This window comes from Capra hircus, chromosome 10, assembly GCF_001704415.2.
Source record: "Capra hircus breed San Clemente chromosome 10, ASM170441v1, whole genome shotgun sequence".
In the NCBI taxonomy this organism is placed as follows: domain Eukaryota; kingdom Metazoa; phylum Chordata; class Mammalia; order Artiodactyla; family Bovidae; genus Capra; species Capra hircus.
This window is the reverse complement of record NC_030817.1, coordinates 11,047,534-11,069,918: the sequence shown is the minus strand read 5'-3', so window position 1 is coordinate 11,069,918 and position 22,385 is coordinate 11,047,534. Positions and strand designations below refer to the sequence as shown.

General features: G+C 37.7%; 1 protein-coding gene across 1 annotated transcript in view; it reads right to left on the bottom strand.

Moving 5' to 3' along the window:
* The window catches only part of CEP128 (centrosomal protein 128), a 466,954-nt gene that overhangs the window by 252,725 nt on the left and 191,844 nt on the right, over positions 1-22,385 (bottom strand). The window contains exons 16-17 of the mRNA XM_018053897.1: positions 11,205-11,381; positions 7,027-7,086 (exon numbers count right to left, since the gene is read on the bottom strand). Coding sequence (XP_017909386.1) covers positions 7,027-7,086; positions 11,205-11,381 — 237 coding nt within the window. The remainder of the gene's footprint in view (positions 1-7,026; positions 7,087-11,204; positions 11,382-22,385) is intronic.

The window sequence follows — 22,385 nt, the reverse complement described above, 5'->3', positions numbered from 1 at the left end:
ACCCATTACCTTTCATTAAGTATCTTGGAGAAACAGCTTGGAACACAGTACAGGAATAACTTCACCAATTCCAAACAATAATTAGATGACAAGGCTATAAATCACAGTGCAAACACCATTCTATTTAACCACTCACAAGAGTATCTTACAGATTACATAATAGGCTCATTTATTTAACTATATCAACAAATATTGCTAAGTAAACAAAAATAGGGCAAAAAACTTTAAATCAGTTTTTTTTTTTTAACCTTCTTAGTTGACAGCTTGCAACTAGGTGGGAGTATTTTTATGTATCTAGTAAAACACTCATAGTGATATTTTAAATCTGTATGAGACTTAGTGGAATAATATACCAGAAGTCATTAAGGAGTGACTCAGAGCTAAAAATAGAAAATTCAAATAGAAAGATTATAGTTGATAGAGTTAGCAACAGTATCAGGAACCATAACTTTGCTGCTTTTAACTACCATGCTTCCTTCATTAAAACAACCAGAGATAAAAAGGATAATTTTTTAGAATGTGCTAGGTTACCAAAATGAGAATTAACCCAGAACTGCAAAATTAAAATTGAAATCAACCTCAAAATGTAATTCTTTCAATAAAACTTTCTACTTTTTTTATTTGGTTTGAATATCATCTAGAAGAAATGTACCTATATTTATAGTTCATTTTAGAAAATACAAAATAATTCCGCCAGTTAAACTGAGTGAGTTCCCTGTGTACGACCTAAGGATATTTCCACCATAAGAAGATACCTGAGTATCTGTATCACATTTTGCTGTCGACACTGGAAGAATAAAATACTAGATGATCATTTGCAACCTTCAACAAGAATTAAATATAAAGAGTCCAATGACAAACCTAGACAGCCCTTTAAAAAGCAGACGTCACTTTGCCGACCAAGGTCCATCTAGTCAAAGCTATGGTTTTTACGGTAGTCATGTATGGATGTGAGAGTTGGACTATAAAGAAACTGACCGCTGAAGAATTGATGGTTTTGAATTGTGCTGGAGAAGACCCTTGAGAGTCCCTTGGACTGCGAGGAGATCCAACCAGTCAATCCTAAAGCACATCACTCCTGAATATTCACTGGAAGCTCCAATAGTTTGGCCACCTGATGTTAACAACCGATTCACTGGGAAAAAACCCTGACGTTAGAAAAGAATGAAGGCAGGAGGAGATGATTGGATAGCATCACTGACTCAATGGGCATGAATTGGAGCAAATTCCAGGAGACAGTGAAGGACAGGGGAGCCTGGTGTGTTACACTCCATGGGGTTGTAAAGAGTTGGACATGACTTAGCAACTGAACAAAAACAACAAAACTTCTCATAATAGTTTTTTTTTTTAATCCACATCACTAAAAAGACAATATTCGCAAATATAAAGTTTATATTCAAGTATAGGTCACACAATTAGAATAAAAAAACAGTGGCCCAGAGTTCAGAGCTCCAGGTTCCCAAACCCTTTTCAGAAACTAGCTTTATGTCCTTAGGTAAAACTCAAAACTCCCAGGGTCTCTTTCTCATCTACAAAATAAAAAGTCAAACTTCACGATCTCTGAAACTGCTTCAGTGACACTATTTCTAAAACAGTAGAGAAAAACAAGTACTTGTCACCTTATAGAACGTCAGTTCAGTCGCTCAGTTGGGTCCAACTCTTCGCGACCCCATGGGCTGCAGCACGCCGGGCTTCCCTGTCCATCACCAGCTCCCGGAGCTTGTTATACTACAGAAGGTATGACTCTGGGATGATGTGCATGTGTGTTCAGTCATGCCTGATTCTGTGCAACCCCACTGACTGTAGCCTGCCAGGCTCCTTTGTCCATGGAATTCTCCAGGCAAGAATAGCAGAGTGGGTTGCAATTTCATCCTCTAGAGGGTCTTTCTGACACAGGGATGGAATATGCATCTCCTGCATTGGCAGACAGTTTCTTTACCACTGAGCCAACTGGGAAGCCTCTTTGGGATGATACCAAATAGGAAAATCCCTGAATAACTTGGAAGCATATTTTTTTATATATTGATATATAACCTTATAATTTAAATACTATTGATCAAATAATACCAGTTTGAGATCTGACATATTTCTGAAATCTAACCTGCTTGTTCCTTATTCATTGGTGATAGCTAACCTGAGGAAGTAAGTGCAGTAGGAAAACGCAGCAAGTCTAAATGCTTTCTTAAAAAAATAAAAAATAAATACTACTTATTGAGCATTTAGCCAACCCCATGGTAAGCACTTTCTCTGCATCTAGGAATATTTCATCTATCCCAAAGGATAGATCTTTGGGGTGCATATTCAATACATTAACAACAGAAGTGCAGTGGGCCCTGAATGGCTCACAATGAAACAATCCGGCAGTCAGAAGTGCTTTACAAAAGGAACACTCTGATAATGAACATGCCCCAGAGGCTCCCTTGTACTTGAGGCGTCCAATTCTAACTTTCCCTTCAGGAGCCCCAGAGAAGGAAATGGCAAGCCACGCCAGTATTCTTGCCTGGAGAATTTCATGGACAGAGGAGCATGGAGGACTACAGTCCATGGGATCACAAAGATTCAGACATGACTGAGTTACTTACTTATGGTAAGCATTAAAGATGCAACAAAGAATAGGATAGACACAGGTGTTCCCACAGAAAGCTTACAGATTAGGAAACAAGAAAAGAGTAAATGGGAATTTCAACGCAGTGGGATAAAGGCCAAGAAGGAAGAGCTCCACAGCCAAACAACCATTTCAATTCACCTTTGTGCATCTTCAGAGAATAATTAATACCAGCTTCCCAGAATTAAGTGTGCTCTGTAAACAAAAGAGTCCCAAGGCTCTTGTCTTGTGATGAGCAGCAGCTGACACCAGCTTTTTTATTTACTATTGTAAACCGGTAACTTAAGATCTGAGATCAAGAGAGATGCCTGCAAGTGGTGTGGGTCCATCCTGAAAGTGAGTGCCTACTGGCTCTACAGCTGATGACCTGTCCCTATTTTCTCACTGAAGGTGTCTTTGCTACTTCTCGTTTCACTCCATGATTTGAACCTAAAACTCTGATCTATGCCTTTGTCCCTGCTTCTCTGTAGGCCTTCCTGTTCAAATGAAACTTTCTGGATGTTAACTCCTGTAGTGCAAACTCTTCCAATACTTCTGCTAGCTTGCTACCTAGGACTGTGCATGCCTATCTATTCCAATACCAACCACTGACTGGGGTCTTCTAGTCTGAATGGAAATCCCTGGATGTCTCCTTCTCCATCAGCCTCTAACATGACATTAAACACTACTTGCATATTATTATCAAAATATTTCTTGAGTCTGTCCCTTCCAATGAATTGCTACAACTTCCTAAATTACAAGTTTCACCCTGCCTCAGCCAGAGACCTGGGTCTCACCAGACCTCTTAACCGATCTTCTTCCTTTGGTCTTCCCACCTGTAATCAACCTTTCACATCACTATCAGAGTGATGCTTCTAAAATATGAACATACGGTTCTCCTGTTCAAAACTCCTTCATGGTCCCCCACTAAATGCAGAGCAGACCCAAGCTTTTAAAATGGCATACGATGCTCTTCTTGATGGATCTAAACTCTGCCTCCTTCTGGAGCCCCATCCTTGACATCCTCTGTCTCATGTTTTCACAGTGTATGTAATACTGCCAGACCACTTGGCGTTTCTTGGCATTTATCATGCTGGTTCTCTTCCAGGCCATTCCTACGACTGTTTCCTCAGTATGCATATTCTTTCCTGTTTACCTGGCTGGTTGCAAGATCTATCCTTAGCATCTGCCTCCAAGGCAGCTTCTGCTCCCGTTATGGCTCTTACGTCCAATATTGAAACCATCTACAGAAGTGTCAGTTTTTCTAGGCAACATGTTCCTTAAAAGGAAGGATCTTTTTTTTTTTTTTTTTTAACATTTATTTATTTGGCTGAGCTGGGTCTTAGTTGTGACATGTGGGATCTAGTCCCCTGACAGGGGATGGAACCCAGACCCCCTGTATTGAAAGGATGAAGTCTTAGCCACTGGACCAACAGGGAAGTCCAGGGATCATTTCTTAATTCATTCTCATCTTCACAACATGTAATAGAGTACTGAGGCATAGTAGCTACTTAGTAAATTCTCAGTTAAACTGAATAAAATTTAGCCTCTAAATGCTTTGTCAGGGTTTTTTGACAAAAACAAATTCCCTGTCTATGGGAACGCCCTGCTTTACTTAAAAACCATCTCAATCCTCTTCCTCTCTGTCATGCATTATTCTTAGATTCACTGGTTATTTTATCTATGAGCAAGGTCCAAATCTTAGTTGGGTTTCATGTTTATGTTATGTTACAGGAACACAATTCAACAAAGCAACAGGAACACAATTTCCACCCAGTCTAAGTTCTAGAATTAACACTAAAAGAAGAAACTCATTTGGCAGATTTATGAAAACAATTACAAAATGCCATCAGAGGTCCTTCTAATACTGCAAGACATCAACATCGACTAGCTGAATAGCAATTCTACTTTCCATATAGCTTTTGTCCTTTGATTTCAGATCTTATCTTCAATACTTATAGGGCTGTCCAGTCATAGTTCACGGGAATTACAGTACTGTAGCCCATCAATAACCTGAGCCATCTTTCTAGTAAATAGATTCAATTCCTCCTTAGTCAGTTGGTCAGCGTAGTATTGCTTATCACGACCTTTTTACACTGTAGAGCTAGAGTTGCCTCATGCAGCATTAAAACTTGTCTGATCGGAAGTTCAACCCCATTAAATGATAAGGGAAAACAGCTCACTCGCTCCCGAATTAAAGAGCTATGATTAAGAGTCATCTCTGGTTCTCATAATTTAACTGAACAACAGCAGTGAAAACTTTCTGTTCAGAAATGATAAAGATTTTAACTTGAAAGGAAATTCCAAGTACATTGCTCTTGTTGTCAGAATTGTGGACTTGGGAAAAGAAAAGAAAAAAAGAGAGAAATGCTTTATTAATGCACAGCAAACTTTTAGCTTAAAAATTCTGAGCCAGCAAAACATGTATATTCTAAAATTTCTATGCCAGCAGCATAAATACAAGTCAGGATTGGCTTCTATAAAAATGGTGAGGTACACACAGGATCACTGTATTGAAAGTATGAGAGAAAATTTTATAAGGTCAAGTAAATTTCAACGTTCAATCACAATACTGTTAATTTCTTATTAAGAATTTTTTTTAAAAAAGAAGCTTCTCTAATGACTATCTGGTTTCTAAAGTAAACTCTATCTCGTACCACCTCCCACCTGTACCTTACTCATAAATCTCAGGGCCATATCCCTGTTGACTCAAATATTCACCGTTTTGCCACCGTTATACTTAGCCAACTTCTACATATGTTTTGTACAACTGAGTTTAAACATATTTTTGCAGAAGCCTTCTCTGACATGCTGGCAGCATCACACCCTTCCATTCTCCCAACACAAACACCATAGTTCTTCCTTCTTCTGTATTCTCAGGTCAATGTTTACCTATCTCTATAACAATATAACTCACATTAAGGATTTCAAGGATATCTAAAATTTGTTTACAATTCCATTTTCCCTATTAACTTCCATGGCTTTCTAACACCTATCCCCAATGTCTATACACAAAAAATACATGACCAATAAATCTTGGCTAAATGAACAAGATTGGCTATATTTAAATGTTAATACACATAATCATGGGCTTCCCCTGTGGCTCAGATGGTAAAGAATCTTCCTGGAATGCAGGTGACCTGGGTTCAGTCCCTGGGTTGGGAAGATTCCCTGGAGAAGGAAATGGCAACCTACTCTAGTATTCTTGCCTGGAGAGTTCCACAGACAGAGGAGCCTGGTGGGCTGTAGTCTGTAGGGTCACAAAGAGTCGGACATGACTGAGCGACTGACTGACACTGATACACATAATGGTAAGAACGTTCATTGTGAATCTGACACGGCATGTAATCCATTCTCCCCTTCTTTACATCAAAAAAGAAGTAAAAGTGTCAGTCACTCAGTCGTGTTTGACCCTTTGAAACCCCACAGACTGTAGCCCACCAGGCTCTTCTGTCCATGGGATTCTCCAGGGAGAATACTGGAATGGGTTCCCGGCCCAGGGATGGAACCCACATCTCCCACACTGCAGGAAGATTCTTTACCATCTGAGCCACCAAGGAAGCTGAGAAAGTTACGTATCTTAATGAAAACCTCACTTTGCTCATATTTTTAAATAAGGATATTGTAAAAACTTAAAGGTTCTTTCATGTAAAAAAATGCTAAAATGGAATACAATTGGTGAGGTTTATAGTACAAGTTGGTTTTCGTATAGAATTTAAATGGGATGGAAGATTTTAGTAACTTAAAGCAGAAAAAAACTATTCTAAAAAGGAATGCAAGTGCTTAAGCATTGATAATTTCATAAACAGATATCTACATCTTATATGATCACAATGTTCCATATTTAAATTAATGAATTTCCAGGTTGACCTGATATATGAAGACAGCTGAAAACTATCCCACAGTGAAGGAGAATCTTTTTGCTAAAATTAACAAATTCTTCAACATTATTTTTTGTTACCTTCCATTACATTTAAATCATGATGTCAAAGAATCATGAAACAATCAAGTTATCTTCAGAACACACAGTTTACCCTTCCCATTTTGTAAATGAGAAAACAACACACCCAGAGAGGTGAAGGATTTGCTTGAGCCACAGAGATATTTGGCAGCTTTGAGCTAACACTCCAGAACCAGAATGTAAGTATATATACACGTAAATGGGGACTGGTTACAGCTTCCCTGACTTTTGTGCACCTCAGCTTTCTCTCCCAAGGAAAAGGTAGAGGAATTTGTCTGACAATTAAATTTCAATATTTCAACAGTTTTCCTTTCTCATTTATTCTCTCATTCCATGCCTGTATATTTAAGCTAATTTTAAAATATTAAACTATTAAGGCTTTCATATGTTTAGTTACATATCAAAATACATGACTAGGACAAATAGGATGCCTTGAAGGTCATAAACATGATGAAAGCTTTAGGATTCCAAGATTAATTACCTTGCTCTCTGCTAACCAGCGATGTGGGTCATAATTAATATCAGGACTAGATGAAAAAACCTACAAAAAAAGAGAAGTCATCTGTTAATAGTAGGTACCTCCCTGAAGTGAATTTACATAAATGAAGATTGTACACCATTATATCCAAAAGTTTAGTCTCTAAACCTAAGGGTTTAAAAAGAAACTTCACAGCAAGTATAAAACCAGTTCCAAACCATTATTTATTTAATGTCTATTTATTTAAGCATGTATATATGTATCCATGTATGAAGTATGTATTGACACTAATATTTAGCTCACATACACACATATGAATCAACTCTCAAGTGCTACTACTGCTTGAATCTCTGAGGCTGATCCATGGAGTTCTGCATGGCAAGCAGCCTCACTTACACCAGTTCACTTCATTTTTGTGTCTTTTCCTCAGTCTTGTTCCAGATAATATATTTCACAGTGAGTTGGATGTAATTACATAAAACTTAATTCTTTGTCTCATTTTTCCTTCTTCAATTTTATACTATGAGGGCTATTTTGTCTCATTAATGGTTTTTATAAAACTGACAGAACCTAATCAATATAACTTTACACCAACATCGCTTTATAATTCATGATGGTAACAAAATTCTACAATAAATAGGTTGTCTACACTAGATGCCCTGAGTGCCTTCACACCAACTCATTTATAACATTAACAGCTAGTTCTGCTGTATTACTGACAAAAGTGTACCCAGTTTGTCAGTGACTTCAAAATTTTAAACACAAACCATTTTCTCAGTTCCTCCCTTCTTTGAACTTTGTGCTACCCATGGAATTTTTGCATCAGTTTTTCCTAGAAATTTTCTGCTTAAAAATATCCTATCCCTCTGCATGCAATGTCTGTTCCTATCTTCAAATACTTCTACACTTCTCGATGTGTATGCACATCACTCCCCTAAGGAACAGCATTAGGTAATTCGTTTAGACATATGATAAATGTACAGCGAGTGCTGACCACATGCCACGCACAAGAGTGCTGTAGTCTTATATAACCTTTCCATCATCCCTTTTTCTCATTATCTAGATCTCACTCAATTCTCATGCCTTTCCTGCCTTTTCAATGAGATTTTTCTTAATCTCTCTAGTTCACAGTGCTCTTTCCTTTTCTACCTCTCTACTGTGTTGAATATTTGTAACCATCCATTTATCATTGATTATGTTATTCTGTATTACTCTTTTTCATTGACCTATGTCTTCAACTCAAGTCTTCAGTGACCTAAGATACAGTACTCAAGATTAAAGACCAAAATAATTTGAGATAAAACGTTTATATTTTGCAACATGCTTTATAAATTTACATATAGTTTAGTGTTTAAGAAAAGTCACTTAATCACTTATAAATGGTGTGACTTAATTTTTCTCTAAGCTGCAGGTTATCATCTATAAAGTGAGTAAACTACCTCATGAGGCCAGGGTATAAATTAAATAAAATGGATGTTAGCACAATATCAGGCATACAGAACACCATTATCACTTCACTACTAACTGCATATCAAGATGTAATTATCAATAAATACACTTCAAAGTCTATTATGACAAGAGCACAAAGTCTATTAAGATAACAGTTATTTGTCATAAAAAGATTAAAGAAACAGAAGCCATACACTTGGCAATATCAGTACATTATAAAAAACTCTGCATAATAATGAGAGAAATCATTAGTCGATCCTGCTATACACTTAGTATGTACATCACACTATGATGTACCCCTTCTATATCTTTTTTATCTTCATAATAACCCAACTTATAAATAGGACATGATTTCTTAGAGAGAATAGAGATTACGTAACTCATCCAAGGTCATACATTAGCAATTTGGAGAGTTGCAATTTGAATCTACATCTGTCTTGATCCAAAGGCTATCCTCTGCATGCTCTACAAAGAAATGACTACTCTGACCAAGTGTTAGGGGGAAATCTCTAGAATTAACAAAGACTAAAACATTGTACCTTTAATTCAGACACTTTCCTAATTGTTCTGTAAGCGTCTAACAACAGATTTTCAAACACTGCATGCACTTACTAGTGTGGAATGCATAATAAATATGGTGGCTGAAAAAAGAAACTATAATTAGAAATAATGCCAACATTCCCAAAGACTTTTCACAGACTCTTTTGTTGCATATCTCTTATTCGGTCCATTCCATAATAGTCACTTCTACATAAAATGGCTGAAAATTTCATCAGCAATATTTCAAAAATCAACAAATGACCAAGAATGATTGGAATTACTTCATTTCTGAAAATATTTTACAAAGACCACCAACCTCACCTACATCTCTGAACTACAAAGCAAAAAATCAATTTTAATAAACACTTTGGTGGTTTCTGTGAGCTAAGAACAAATGTTATGTTCTTGAGTATTCCTTTTTTTTAATAGGAATGAAACAACAAAAGTTATTAATGGAAAAATATCCACAATAAAAAAAAAATGCATTCTTAAAAAAACTCTTAAAAAGAATTTCCATTCTCATAGATTAACTTTCCACCCATCACTTGGACTTGAATTAGTCTTTCTCCAGGTAAAGAGGTATAAAGACCCATTATCACCACAGTCTTGAAAGCCTATTAAAGAACAAGGTACTTTTCATAATAGGATGTTGGAAGGATAATTTGAATCTTATAAATAAAATATTGAAGCAATGTGCAACATACACACCATGCTTTAGCTTGTAATTGACCTGTTTTAGTCTGTAAATAACATGGTTTATATATAATGCAATCCAATGTTTCTATTTTTATATCTCTACTTGACTGAAAACAAGCCATTCTGACATAAATTCTGAAACACAGAATAAATATTCGATAGTTAATCTGTGAATCTTCTAGATAAAATTATGATTTCAAGGATTTAAATATATGTAAATAAGTTCTAAATAAAAATAAAGCAGTATTAAGCAAGGAACAGAATAAACGAGAGTTATAACAGGACAGAAAAAGTTTTCCCCTAAAGCCAATTACTTCTCGTATTTGACTCACAGTCCCCTCAAATTGACATCTGAACTTTAAAAAAAAAATGTATACCAAAATATATACTGTAGGAATTCCATCAACTTCATCAAATTCTGCCAGTTGAAATATTTCCTTTAAAGCTAAATCCTAAAGCACAAGTGTAGAATATCATTTTATGTTCTTAAAAACATTATTTAAGAAAAAAAAAAAAAAGATGAGTAGAAAGAACAGGAAAAAAGAGAGGAAAGTAGTTTAGGGAAAAACATTTTATTTGAGAAAAAAGATGAATGACAAAATATTGGAAAAGGTTTAAAAAAAAACCTTAATGCATAATACAATAATTTGAATGCTGTTATAGCATCAAATGAAACAACTACAGGGGGAAATGATGGGCTAAACTATAATGTACTGTGGTTATACCACACCAAAGCACTGCAATGCTCTTTGTATATAACTTAGCAGTACTAGGACCTAGAGTGTAAGGAGGTACTTACTTCAAGGAATTAAGAATATCCATGACTACCATTTTTATTTATTATTTCACTAGGACTACAAATTTAGTGGCAATAATCCATTTTAGAGACAGGAAAACTAAATAAAATGCAATTTGTTTAAACAGGGAAGGCAAATAGCATGGTAGATACTTGTTTAAGCTCCAGAATTAGACACCCAATACTTGAAGTCCTAATTCTAGCTTTAGACTAGATACATGGTCAGGGGCAAGTTACTTATCCCCTCCAAGTCTTGCTTTCTCTTGCCTAAAATGTATCTAAAGGACAGGGTGGTTTCAGAATAGAGAGAGAACGTATATACTGTAATTACAACAATATGTGTAATATAGCTAGCACTCAGTAGATATGAGCCAGTAATATACCAATAACAATAAATTTATTATCATGCCTATGATAATAAAAAATTCAAAATCCAGGCTTCTTGACTTGAAAGCTTTCTCTTGTAAGACATTTTCTTTTACAGAGTGACATACAAGCAATTCAGTGGAGTAACAGCATACTTTCTTTCACCATGACTGTGCAATAGATAAAATAGCTCATTCTAAAAAGTGTAGAATGTAATTTTGTTCCATAAAACTCTCTGAAATAAAAATGTGATGACCAGGTAACTATGCATTAAATCCTATTATAATTATATATTAGGAAACTAACTGAAAGGCACATAGCAACTCATAATTACTTTCAATTTGTCCATTGAGTCCCTGGAGAACGTTTTACAAGCTGCATCAATTTCCTTTCCTATAACCCCAAGGATGGATTCCTGTTCAGTCTCCAGACAAAGAAGTTGATCCTTGAGCTGCAATCTGGCCTCTTCCATCCTCCTACGGTGTTCTTCTTCATTGGTTATATGTTTTTCCTAGAGGCATTGGTAAGAAATAAAATCAGAGGTTAATTATTAAGTGAAGACAAGAAACACATGTTATATCTGTACAACAAACCCAAAGAAGCAATATTAAAAAACAGATCTGACTTTGTCCCTTGACTTTACCAAAATAATTTATTATTCTTCCTCATTAACTGATGTCAAGTAACAGAGAATTCAGAAGTACAATAATGAGTGAAATAGCGAGCAGATATGTGATAAAAAATACTACAGTAATTCTGCTACCAAAAGAAAAAAGAAGTTTTAAAAAATCCTTCACCGTTTTAATAACACAGTGCCATTAATGGATCAGAGTAAGAGCCAATGCCACAAACCAATTTTGAGTTTTCCATAAATATTAGTAAAACACTAGGAAAGGCAAAACGTCAAGTAAGTAGGTTTCTTCATTTCAGGGGAAAAAAAAGTGTTACTACTACCTTTATCTCATCAAAACACCATTTCAAAAGATCTAAGTTTCCAAACTCAGTCATACTACATAAAGGCTTTGAGTCATGAAAACTTGATAGAGCTAAGAAAGAGCTACTTTTCAAGTAAGTAAATATACTTCATGAAAAGGAGATTCTCAAGAACCCTGTAAGAGATTACAAGTCTTGGGGACGGCCCCTAGTCAAAACAACTCTCCACCATTAGGGTTACACAATTTCATTAGAAATTTGTTAGAGACATTCAAGTGGTATTGCACAAGGTTTAGAGGAAAAGGACAGAATTACTAGAATTGTAAGGATAAACAGCGGACCAAAAAGTCACGATGGCTGGCTAGTTATGCCTTCAGTCATCACATAGTAGCCTAATGATCCTCACCTACCCTAGTGAACACAACATAAGCAGAATATTATATGGTCAACCAATCAACTTGAATTTAAAGTAACAAAAGGCTTTTTCAATGAAAATTCATCACGAAAGACAGAATGGTATTTGAGCAGAATAATCACAGATGAATTTCCTAGCAATTCAATTTACTTTTTAAAAAATGAATGAAACACTCTCCCTACAAAAGAAGTCATTTCACAGCCTGTCTTCTGCTCTTCTCTCCCGCCTCATCTCCCTCCTTTCCACTCTCTCATACTTGCAGCTTCTCAAGAATACCTACATGCGTCCCCTCTAGCCGCATCTCATCTGAACAGCTCACTCTGAAATTGTGTTATTTCAAAATGGAGCTAGCAGCCCTGAGAAGGTGTTTACCTTCAATGAGTACATCTTCCTGGCCAGGAGCTCAACTCTGTAGACTTAGGAGCTGGAGTTCCACTGCATTCTGGTCCTCTGATGCAAGTCATCTTTCAGCAATGGAGCATATTAAGCTCATAAGAGACTAGCAGACAGACTAGATATCACTCAGTTTACTGCATTTGTTTACAACGAGAACCGTAACTGCCATATGGATCAGAATGCTCACGTCGGCGTAAACCAGCATGTTTTCTCCCTGTAGGCCAATCTAGCTGGGAAGGCAAATTATAATCAGAATGTTGCTTAATGAACTGGAAATCTGACCAGAGGAGTCTGTTTCATGAAACAACATTTAAACGGCATCACGCTAATGGCAGCCTGGCATGTCCAACTACATGTCAGGGCTTTCAAATCACAGCAACAGGAGTGTTCCATTCTCTTGGGTAGAGTTCGGATGGAGACTGTTCCAGTATATCTCCCTTTCTCCTTTGTCCACACTCTCCCTCCTGATGGATATGGTATCTTTTCAGATGATACTCTGCTAAGTCTAACTTCATCTACAAACCTTTCACAAAAATTAACACTGTGGCCTGGCTCTGACAATAATGGATTATTTCATAGTTTTTTACTAGAGAGAAACCTTACTGCCAAGTCCCTAGTTGAGGATACTTGCCTCTGTATAGTTATGCACCTACCTACCTCTGCTTCTTATCTTTCAAAGTCTCTCCTTCAAACCCCAGTCTCCTTTCATTTCTGATCTCCCAATGCAGAAGGTTCCCAGAGTACATTATGTACACCATAGTTTTTTTTTAATTCATTAAGCTATAATAAAATTATTTGGTCATGCATCTGTCTCCCTTAAGAAACTGATAATTTCAGGAGATCACAAAACATTTACAGCCATCTTCAAAATCCTCCACTTTGCTAAATAAGTGATTTAAACATTTTTGAAGACAAACTCAACACTGTAAAGGCCAGCTCATCAGTTACCATGCAGATCTATACACTCAGAGGTCACTGAGGTGCGCTAGGTTTCCTCCATAAGACAAAGTCCTCCAGTCAAACAGGCTGCAGTGTTCCTGCCGCAGGCCTGTGGCACGGTGTTAATAAAGAAAATACTGTATCAAGGGTGGCTAACATACTTAGGGAACAACCGTTTATACTTTAAATCCACATGATTCACAATAATGTTCTAACTGATTTTTCTTTTCTCTTTTCCCTCATTGAGAGCTTAGACTTTTCTGTGCTCTCTGTTACTTGACTCATTAAAAAGAAGACAAAACTATTTCCAGATTTTTATAGTCTTAAGAAATGCTGATCCTGTCAAAAAGAATCTACAAGTTCAAACACTTTAGCACAGGCTGAAAATTTCATTACCCACTTCGCTATCCTCTGCAAGACAGCATGCCATGTCTAATCTCCCTTTGAAGTAAAACTCAGAGAGCTACAAACTCACATGAACCTTAGTAATAAGTGGGTTCAACTACCCACTCTTTCAGGATCCCCTTCTGTGACATTTATGACAGATGGTTATGCAACCCCTACCTACATGACCACCTCAGGTTTTAAGGAAAAGAGTACTTGATACAAATGCAAAATCTTTCCACTTGAGTCTAAGTGCTATAGTCAAAAATTAAAGCAAGTAAGTGAATCCTCCAGCCCTATTAAATCTTTCACTGTCCGGGTAAAGGTCCGTGTTCTTTTACTTAATTAGGTTTCAGATGCTGCACCATACTGGTTCTCCATCCTTTCTGCATGTCCTCCAAGACCCTAAATCTAAGAGTTATAATAAATAAGCTCTTCCACTCTGTACATAAGCAACCGTAATTTAATTTTTTCACTGGTTCTATAAATCTTTATGGAACGCCTACTATGGCAATACACTCTTCTGAATGTCAGGGATAGAGCAAATGAGATAGATAAGCCGCCTGTTCTCAGAGAGCCAACAAATTTCAGCACTTCTGTTTTATCCCAGTTCTTCTGCCTTGAGAATATCAATTTGAACACTAACTGTGACACCGAAAGAATTAGCTGTTTTTCCCTGTTTCATGTTTCAGAAATAACTCTACCAACGCGGTGCGCGTGTGTGCTAAGTCGTGTCTGCCTCTGTACGACCTTATGGAATGTAGCCTGTTGGCTCCTGTCCATGAGATCCCTGTCCATGGGATTCTCCAGGCAAGATTACTGGAGTGGGTTGCCGTGCCATCCTCCAGGGGATCTTACTGATCCAGGGATCAAACTCCATGTCTGTTATGTCTCCTGCATTAGCAGGTGGGTTCTTCACCATTAGTGCCACCTCAGAAGCCCACCATTGGGGCAAGTCCAGCTAATTCTATGGGAAGAAGTTAAACTGGTTGACATTAACTCAATCAACCATCTCACTGGGGCCACATAGGTTAATAAAGGCAGATGGCAATATTTAGGCACTATGATGGCTATTCTGTGGCCTTCTAGTGAAATTAGAGGGAGAAGTAATTCTACAACAACATGAACCAAAAGCTACCATATTTCTAGAGAACCAGACGTAAAACAAGGTATTTCAGAGACTATTTAAAGATATGGAAGACATAGATAGTCCAACTTCAATGTTTCACTGTGAAAGGACACAAATGCTTGGGTCTTAGGAATATAAGGAGATTATTTGCAGGGGTTAGGGGAGTGGGGCTAGATGAAGCTGACTGTAACAGTCTATACAATCCAAGAAGAGGGATATCAATAGACCATGACTGAATCTAAGAAAGAACCACCTTAGAAAACAGAAGTGAAAGTGAAAGTCGTGTCAAATGCTTTGTGACCCCATGGACTACAGAGTCCATAAAATTCTCTAGGCCAAAATACTGGTGTGGGTAGCCATTCCCTTCTCCAGGGGATCTCCCCAACCCAGGGATCAAACCCAGGTCTTCCACATTGCAGGCGGATTCTTTATCAGTTGAGCCACAAGGGAAATAAACCCACCGTTAATTTTATGCGTAAGGAAAGCAAAGTTCAAAGAAACCTGACGAAAGTCAAAGAGCCAATAACCCATAAACTAAGTCCCCTGACTTCTTCACTAGTACTCTCTATTCAAACACTACAAAAGGTTGAGTTCTCAAAACTGTAGTTTAGAAAGCCAATTTGAAAATCTCAAAAAAATTATCAGGAGGTTATATAGGGACTAATGTAGTCATAAAGTAGAAGGAATAACTCAAAAACATTTCTGAATGAGCCATATCACTACAAATGGAAACATATGAAGCAATGGCACAAAAAAGGGAGGTAAACCACAACAAGAGGGAAAACCGCCTAGCAGGCACAATACCCTAAATTTTTACAGGCTATCACTCTCCTCTATGCTGGAGATGCACCTTGTATACACATAATCTCCTCTAGAGTTTAGTTTAAAAGTATAACTAATACCACACTAAAAGTATGGTTCCATGGTCAAGACAGCAAAAGTTTCCTGATGCTTCCACTTATAGACAGGAAGGGCTTACATTGTTGACATTTTCATCGACAGGAAACAAAAATCATAATACTCACAATGTCATCATACATACACACACACACACACACACATACTCCCCCCACACACACTGTTCACTGGCTTAATCACTGAACCTATAATTCAAAGGATAAGAAATGCTCCTCTAATCAGAACATTCATGTTCCCAAAGACTATAAAGATTACAAGGAGACATGATCTTAATGAAAACAGAATGACTGCAATAAAAACCAGGGCATATCCAAAATGTTATCTCCTTGGTAAAAGCATATGAGATTCCTTCAATGTCTTACGTGTTCCGGAAAAGTCACTGTATTTCCAATACCGCTATTACATAAAATGAAACCAGCTCTTCATACAGTTTAAGAGAAACATTATAGCAAATAAAACACAGGCACACCATTAAATAAATCATTAATTTACAAAACTAATGTTTTTCCTTTACTGAAAAGTAACCTGAATAAACATGCAATATTTCAGCCCCAGGGCCATCTATAATACATGATCGGGGGTGGGGGAGAGAGAGGGTAAGTGGTAGAATTTAGAAATCAATGTTTAAGGCCAAGATTAAAACTAATAAAATGTAATTAAAGACTGCTAGAAGCATGGTGTGTTGAAACTATTGACCAGCACACATTACCTAAAAAGTTTTGAGAAAGAGTATTTCTGTAACTCAAGATAACTATTATGCCTAAGGTTTAAATCCAGGACACTAGCATTACAAGGCAAATTATGAAACTATCCTGAACTAAAATTGGATCTGTCTGGAAGCCATTTATCTGACTCTCTAAAGAAGGCTCCCATTACTTCTGCCAATAGCATTGACTCAGCTGCAAGAAAGCTAGGATACGATACAAAATGCCAACCAGGGCAGACACTGCGAGTGACTAAAAGAAAGGATCTACCATGGATTCTATAGGAAATCTGCAAAGAGTTTAATCTAGAAAATGACTAACCTGCAGTTCAAGCTGTCTTGCAAAACAGCCAACAAATAAATAACACACTGATTGCAATCACATGTAACTACTTTTTTGAAACATTTGTTAGATCTTACATGACTGTGGACTTCTTAAATTATGGCTATATATTAAATACCTGAATAGGTATTACAAAAATAAAAACAGAATAAAGCAACAATAGTTCAGATCAGTTTGAAAAAGTGCACGAACTCAACCTATGTGAGCCCAATAATACTCAGTGAGAGGGGATGAGGCAAAGTCATACACCAAGTTTTTTACTTGCTATTAAAGTCCAATAACATGCACCTAATATTAGAATGACAGAAGGTGACCCAAGTTCTTAGGAATACTGAGTGCTCTGTCCGTACATTCCTCTGGTACTTCATATATGCTTCTGCTGTAACTCTGTGTGTCTTCTATGTCTGTCTCCTCATCAAACTGTGAGTTCCTCTAGGGCAAAGATGATTCCTCTTCATTTCAGTATCCCAGCACCACTCAAACACTGACGATGGAAATGTAAATGGGTATAACCACTATGGAAAACAGTATGAAGGTTCCCCCAAAAATAAGAAAAGAACTACCCTATGATCCAGCTATCCCACTTCTGGATATTTATCCAAAGAAAATATATGTTCCCCTAAAGTTGCCCGAAGCATTTTTTACAACAGCCCATGATATAGAAACAACTTACATGCCCATACGGCTTCCCAGGTGGCATGAGTGGGAAAGAACCCACCTGCCATTGCAGGAGACGCAGAGATGCAGGTTCAGTCCCTGGGCTGGGACAATCCCCTGATGAAGGGAACGGCAACCCACTCCAGGATTCTTGCCTGGAGAATCCCATGGACAGAAGGGCCTGGCGGGCTAGTCCATGGGGTCACAAAGAGTGAGATGCAACTGAGCGACTAACACTTTTCACTTCCATGCTGCAGTGTATAAGAAGTAGAATGTTGTACACATGAAATCTATATAATGTTATAATGTTACCTCAATGAAAAGTAAATTTTTTTAAAAAAGAGAAAAGAATCTCTCACATAGCAATCGATAAATCTTTCTGAAACATGAATATCCTTTTATGTTCCAATCATTCCACTTGTGTTTCTTTTTTTTTTTTAACTGCATTTTCTATGTGCCAAGCATAGTAGTTCCCAACTATACAATGGAAAAAAAAATTAAGAAAAAACTAGAATCTCTAAACTTAAATAACTTCTCGTATTTCAGTAAGTTTGTTTTTGGAATACACTAATTGGTAAATATCACTGATGGCAAGCACCTTATCACTAGCAGGTTATTATAACAATTAAGGTAAGCTGATGTCACAAAAGTAAAGGGCCCATCAGTGGTAAGAAGTGAATCAGAATAAATCTTGAGGATAGACCCAGTAAGATCTTGTGATGAGTTAAGTACTCATCAGTACATTAAGTATGAGCTCTATCTGTGAGAGAGTAAGATAGTTCTCTATATGTATTTAGAAAGCAGAAGAACAATTACTTCTTCTAGAAGTAATACCTTCTAGAAAATTAAAATCAAAATGCTATTTTTTTAGTTAGATAGACCCTTCCTTCCTCTCTGCAAGAAAATGGTTTACAATATTTCTTTCAAAGGAGGGAAGAAATTATGACTAATAGTATGTAAGAGTAAGAGCTATAGTACTCTCCAACTCTTTGTGACCTCATGGACTGTAGCCCACCAAGCTCCTCTGTCTACGACATTTCTCCAGGCAAGAACACTGGAGTGGGTTGCCATTTATTTCCTCCTCCAGAGGATCTTCCGGACCCAGCGACTGAACCCATGTCTTTTAAGTCTCCTGCAATAGCAAGCACATTCTTTACCACTACCGCCACCTGGGATAACGGAAAAAAGTAACGGCATAATTAGAAAACTTGATAGATGTTTGATGCATGTTAAAACTTGAGTGTGAAAGACTTTCCAATCTATAACCTGGTCTTAGGCAGGCTTGGGAAAGTTATCCATAAAACAGAAGTCAAAAACTGGAAATTCAAACTTAAATTCCAAACCCCATTTAAGGAAATTACTCTTCAGTTCAGTTCAGTTCAGTCGCTCAGTTGCGTCCGACTCTGCAACCCCATGAATCGCAGCATGCCAGGCCTCCCTATGCATCACCAACTCCCGGAGTTTACTAGCAAACTCACATCTATCGAGTCGGTGATACCATCTAGCCATCTCATCCTCTGTTGTCCCCTTCTCCTCCTGCCCCCAATCCCTCCCAGCATCAGAGTCTTTTCCAATGAGTCAACTCTTCGCATGAAGTGGCCAAAGTATTGGAGTTTCAGCTTTACCATCATTCCTTCCAATGAACACCCAGGACTGATCTCCTTTAGAATGCACTGGTTGGATCTCCTTGCAGTCCAAGGGACTCTCAAGAGTCTTCTCCAACACCACAGTTCAAAAGCATCAATTCTTCGGCACTCAGCCTTCTTCACAGTCCAACTCTCACATCCATACATGACCACAGGAAAAACCATAGCCTTGCTCCATGGATCTTTGTTGGCAAAGTAATGTCTCTGCTTTTGAATATGCTATCTAGGTTGTTCATAACTTTCCTTCCAAGGAGTAAGCATCTTTTAATTTCATGGCTGCAGTCACCATCTGCAGTGATTTTGGAGCCCCAAAACATAAAGTCTGTCACTGTTTCCCCATCTATTTCCCATGAAGTGATGGGACCAGATGCCATGATCTTAGTTTTCTGAATGTTGAGCTTTAAGTCAACTTTTTCACTCTCCTCTTTCACTTTCATCAAGAGGCTTTTTAGTTCCTCTTCACTTCTTGCCTCAGGGTTTTTAGTAATTTTTTTCTAGAAGAATATTGAACAATACAAAAGTGATTGGTAGCACAATCAAAAAGGTGTTAGGATACATCCCTAGTAATTAATATTCACAGTTGAAAACAAAAATGCCTCTAGAAGGTATTTTACACATTCATTAATCTTTAGGATCATTTTGTAATCATGACGTTATTTCTCTTAAGTCAATGCCTGGAAACATAAATAACATTAGCTATTTAAAATCAGCCACTTTTGATGCATTTCTATTTCTGAAACAAAACATGGACAGGAAACAAACAACTAGAGTTTCAAATTATGCATCTGGAAGGAACACTGTTTAATTTTCAAAAGAAAAAACTGCACCATTCACCTCCAGAAAAATATTTATAAACTTACAGTGTATTTAGAAAACCAACAGAATTTGTTTCTCTCCTCTTTTTTTTTTTCCTTGCAGGACGCTAAAGTATACATTTATTCCTATGAAAGGCTATGGGGAAAAAAAGTGGAAAAACAAATCGCCAAATAATATAACTCATGTATACAATAAGCACCTTCTACATACTGGCTTATCATAAATTTAAAGAATACTGCTTGTTCAACAGTAAATGAAAAAGATGGACTAAGTCAACAAGTGCTTTCAATGGTGGTAAAAGAAACGCCATGTAAACAAAGCTGGACGTTCACCGTATGAATCTTTCAGGGTCTACAAGGCAAGCTAGGCCTGCTCAGCATCTGGCAAAGCACTGACACACAGGCAGTAGAAACCTTCAGGTGGCCGATTCCTCTTGGCTAATTGACACACCCCAAGCAACTACATACTATCATTCAGTCTAACTCCTACACTCTGGATATCACTCACAGTTTCACAAGGAAATGAAACCAAACTAGCAATACAGGATTTTAGAGAAAAATGCTCCAAAGACTTCTTTCTTGTCAACTCCTGTAGTTATCAGCCACTCAGTAAGTTAAAGATCCATATAGTCAAAGCTATGCTTTTCCAGTAGTTATGTATGGATGTGAGAGTTGGACTATGAAAGTTGAGCGCTGAAGAATTCATGCCTTTGAACTGTGGTGTTGGAGAGGACTCTTGAGAATCCCTTGGACTGCAAGGAGATCCAACCAGTCAATCCTAAAAGAAATCAGTCCTGAATATTCACTGGAAGGACTGATGCAGAAGTTGAGGCTCCAATATTTTGGCCACCTGATGCAAAGAACTGATTCATTTGAAAAGACCCTGATGATGGGAAAGATAGAAGGCGGGAGGAGAAGGGGACAACAGAGGATAAGATGGTTGGATGGCACTACCGGCTCAACGGACATGAGTCTGAGTGAACTCCAGGAGTTGGTGATGGACAGGGAAGTCTGGTGTGCTGCCGTCCATGGGGTCACAAAGAGTTGGACACAACTGAGCGACTGAACTGACAGCAAGTTAAAGATTAAATGCCTTGAAAAGTGGAAGTGAAGTGTTAGTCACTCAGTCATGTCTGACTCTCTGTGACCCAACGGACTGTAGCCCGCCAGGCTCCTCTGTCTAGGAGATTTTCCAGGCAAGAATACTGGAAAAGGTTGCTATATGCTCTTCCAGGGGATCTTCCAGACCCAGGGATCGAACCCACATCTCTTATACCTGCTGCATTGGCAGACAGGTTCTTCACAACTTGAGCCACCAGGGAAGCCGTTCAAAATGACTTGGAATGTTTCAAAGTCAAATCCAAATCAGGGGTCATAAAGACACAAACTTGGATGTCCCTCCTTAAATTCACTTAAAACCAACCGATTAGATTGTAAATGGTTGGTAGAGAGTTCACTGCCACTGGGAAAGACGTAGGAAGGGGCTTCTCCACACCTTCGTTTCAGTCTGGGGAAGTGTAAAAGTGTTGGTCACCCAGTCGTGTCTGACCCTGTGACCCTATGGACTGCAGCCCACCAGGCTGCTTGGTCCATGGAATTCTCCAGGCAAGAATACTGGGATGGGTTGCCATTCCCTTCACCAAGGGATGAAGGTCTCCCACACTGTGGGCAAATTCTTTACCATCTGAGCCACCAGGGAAGCTGCTTCAGTCTGGGAAGTAGAGACCAAATGTCCTTTCATGCATCTGTGGGTCTTGCCCCTCCCTCCACCACAGCTGGATGTAAGGTCACTCCATCGATGCATTCTAAACGTATTTCCTAACATCTGGCTGAGTGATTCATACATGGTAACACTCTGGTGTTTCCATCAGTTCTCTGAAAAAGGACGGACTACTCTGGAAAAACAACTATCAGGGATTCAGTTAAAAGCACTTCACAAATAACAAATGATAAATTTATAATTTTGCCTTCAATTTGACCATTTTATTATTATTTTCATTGTTTTTTTTTAATTGGGAGAAATCTGACAAGAAATTACTCATATTATCCTAGTTAGTATTTATTTAAAGTGTCTGGTTTAAAGTTTGCCCTCAAATTAATACGTAGAAGTTATAGATTTAGTCTATTCACACGATGTAAAAAAGATGAAGCACCAAAGAAAGAGTATAGATTGCCTAAAAATGGCCCAAAGTGTAATCATTAAAATAAATGCTACAAGTCAACAGCTCATTAACTTC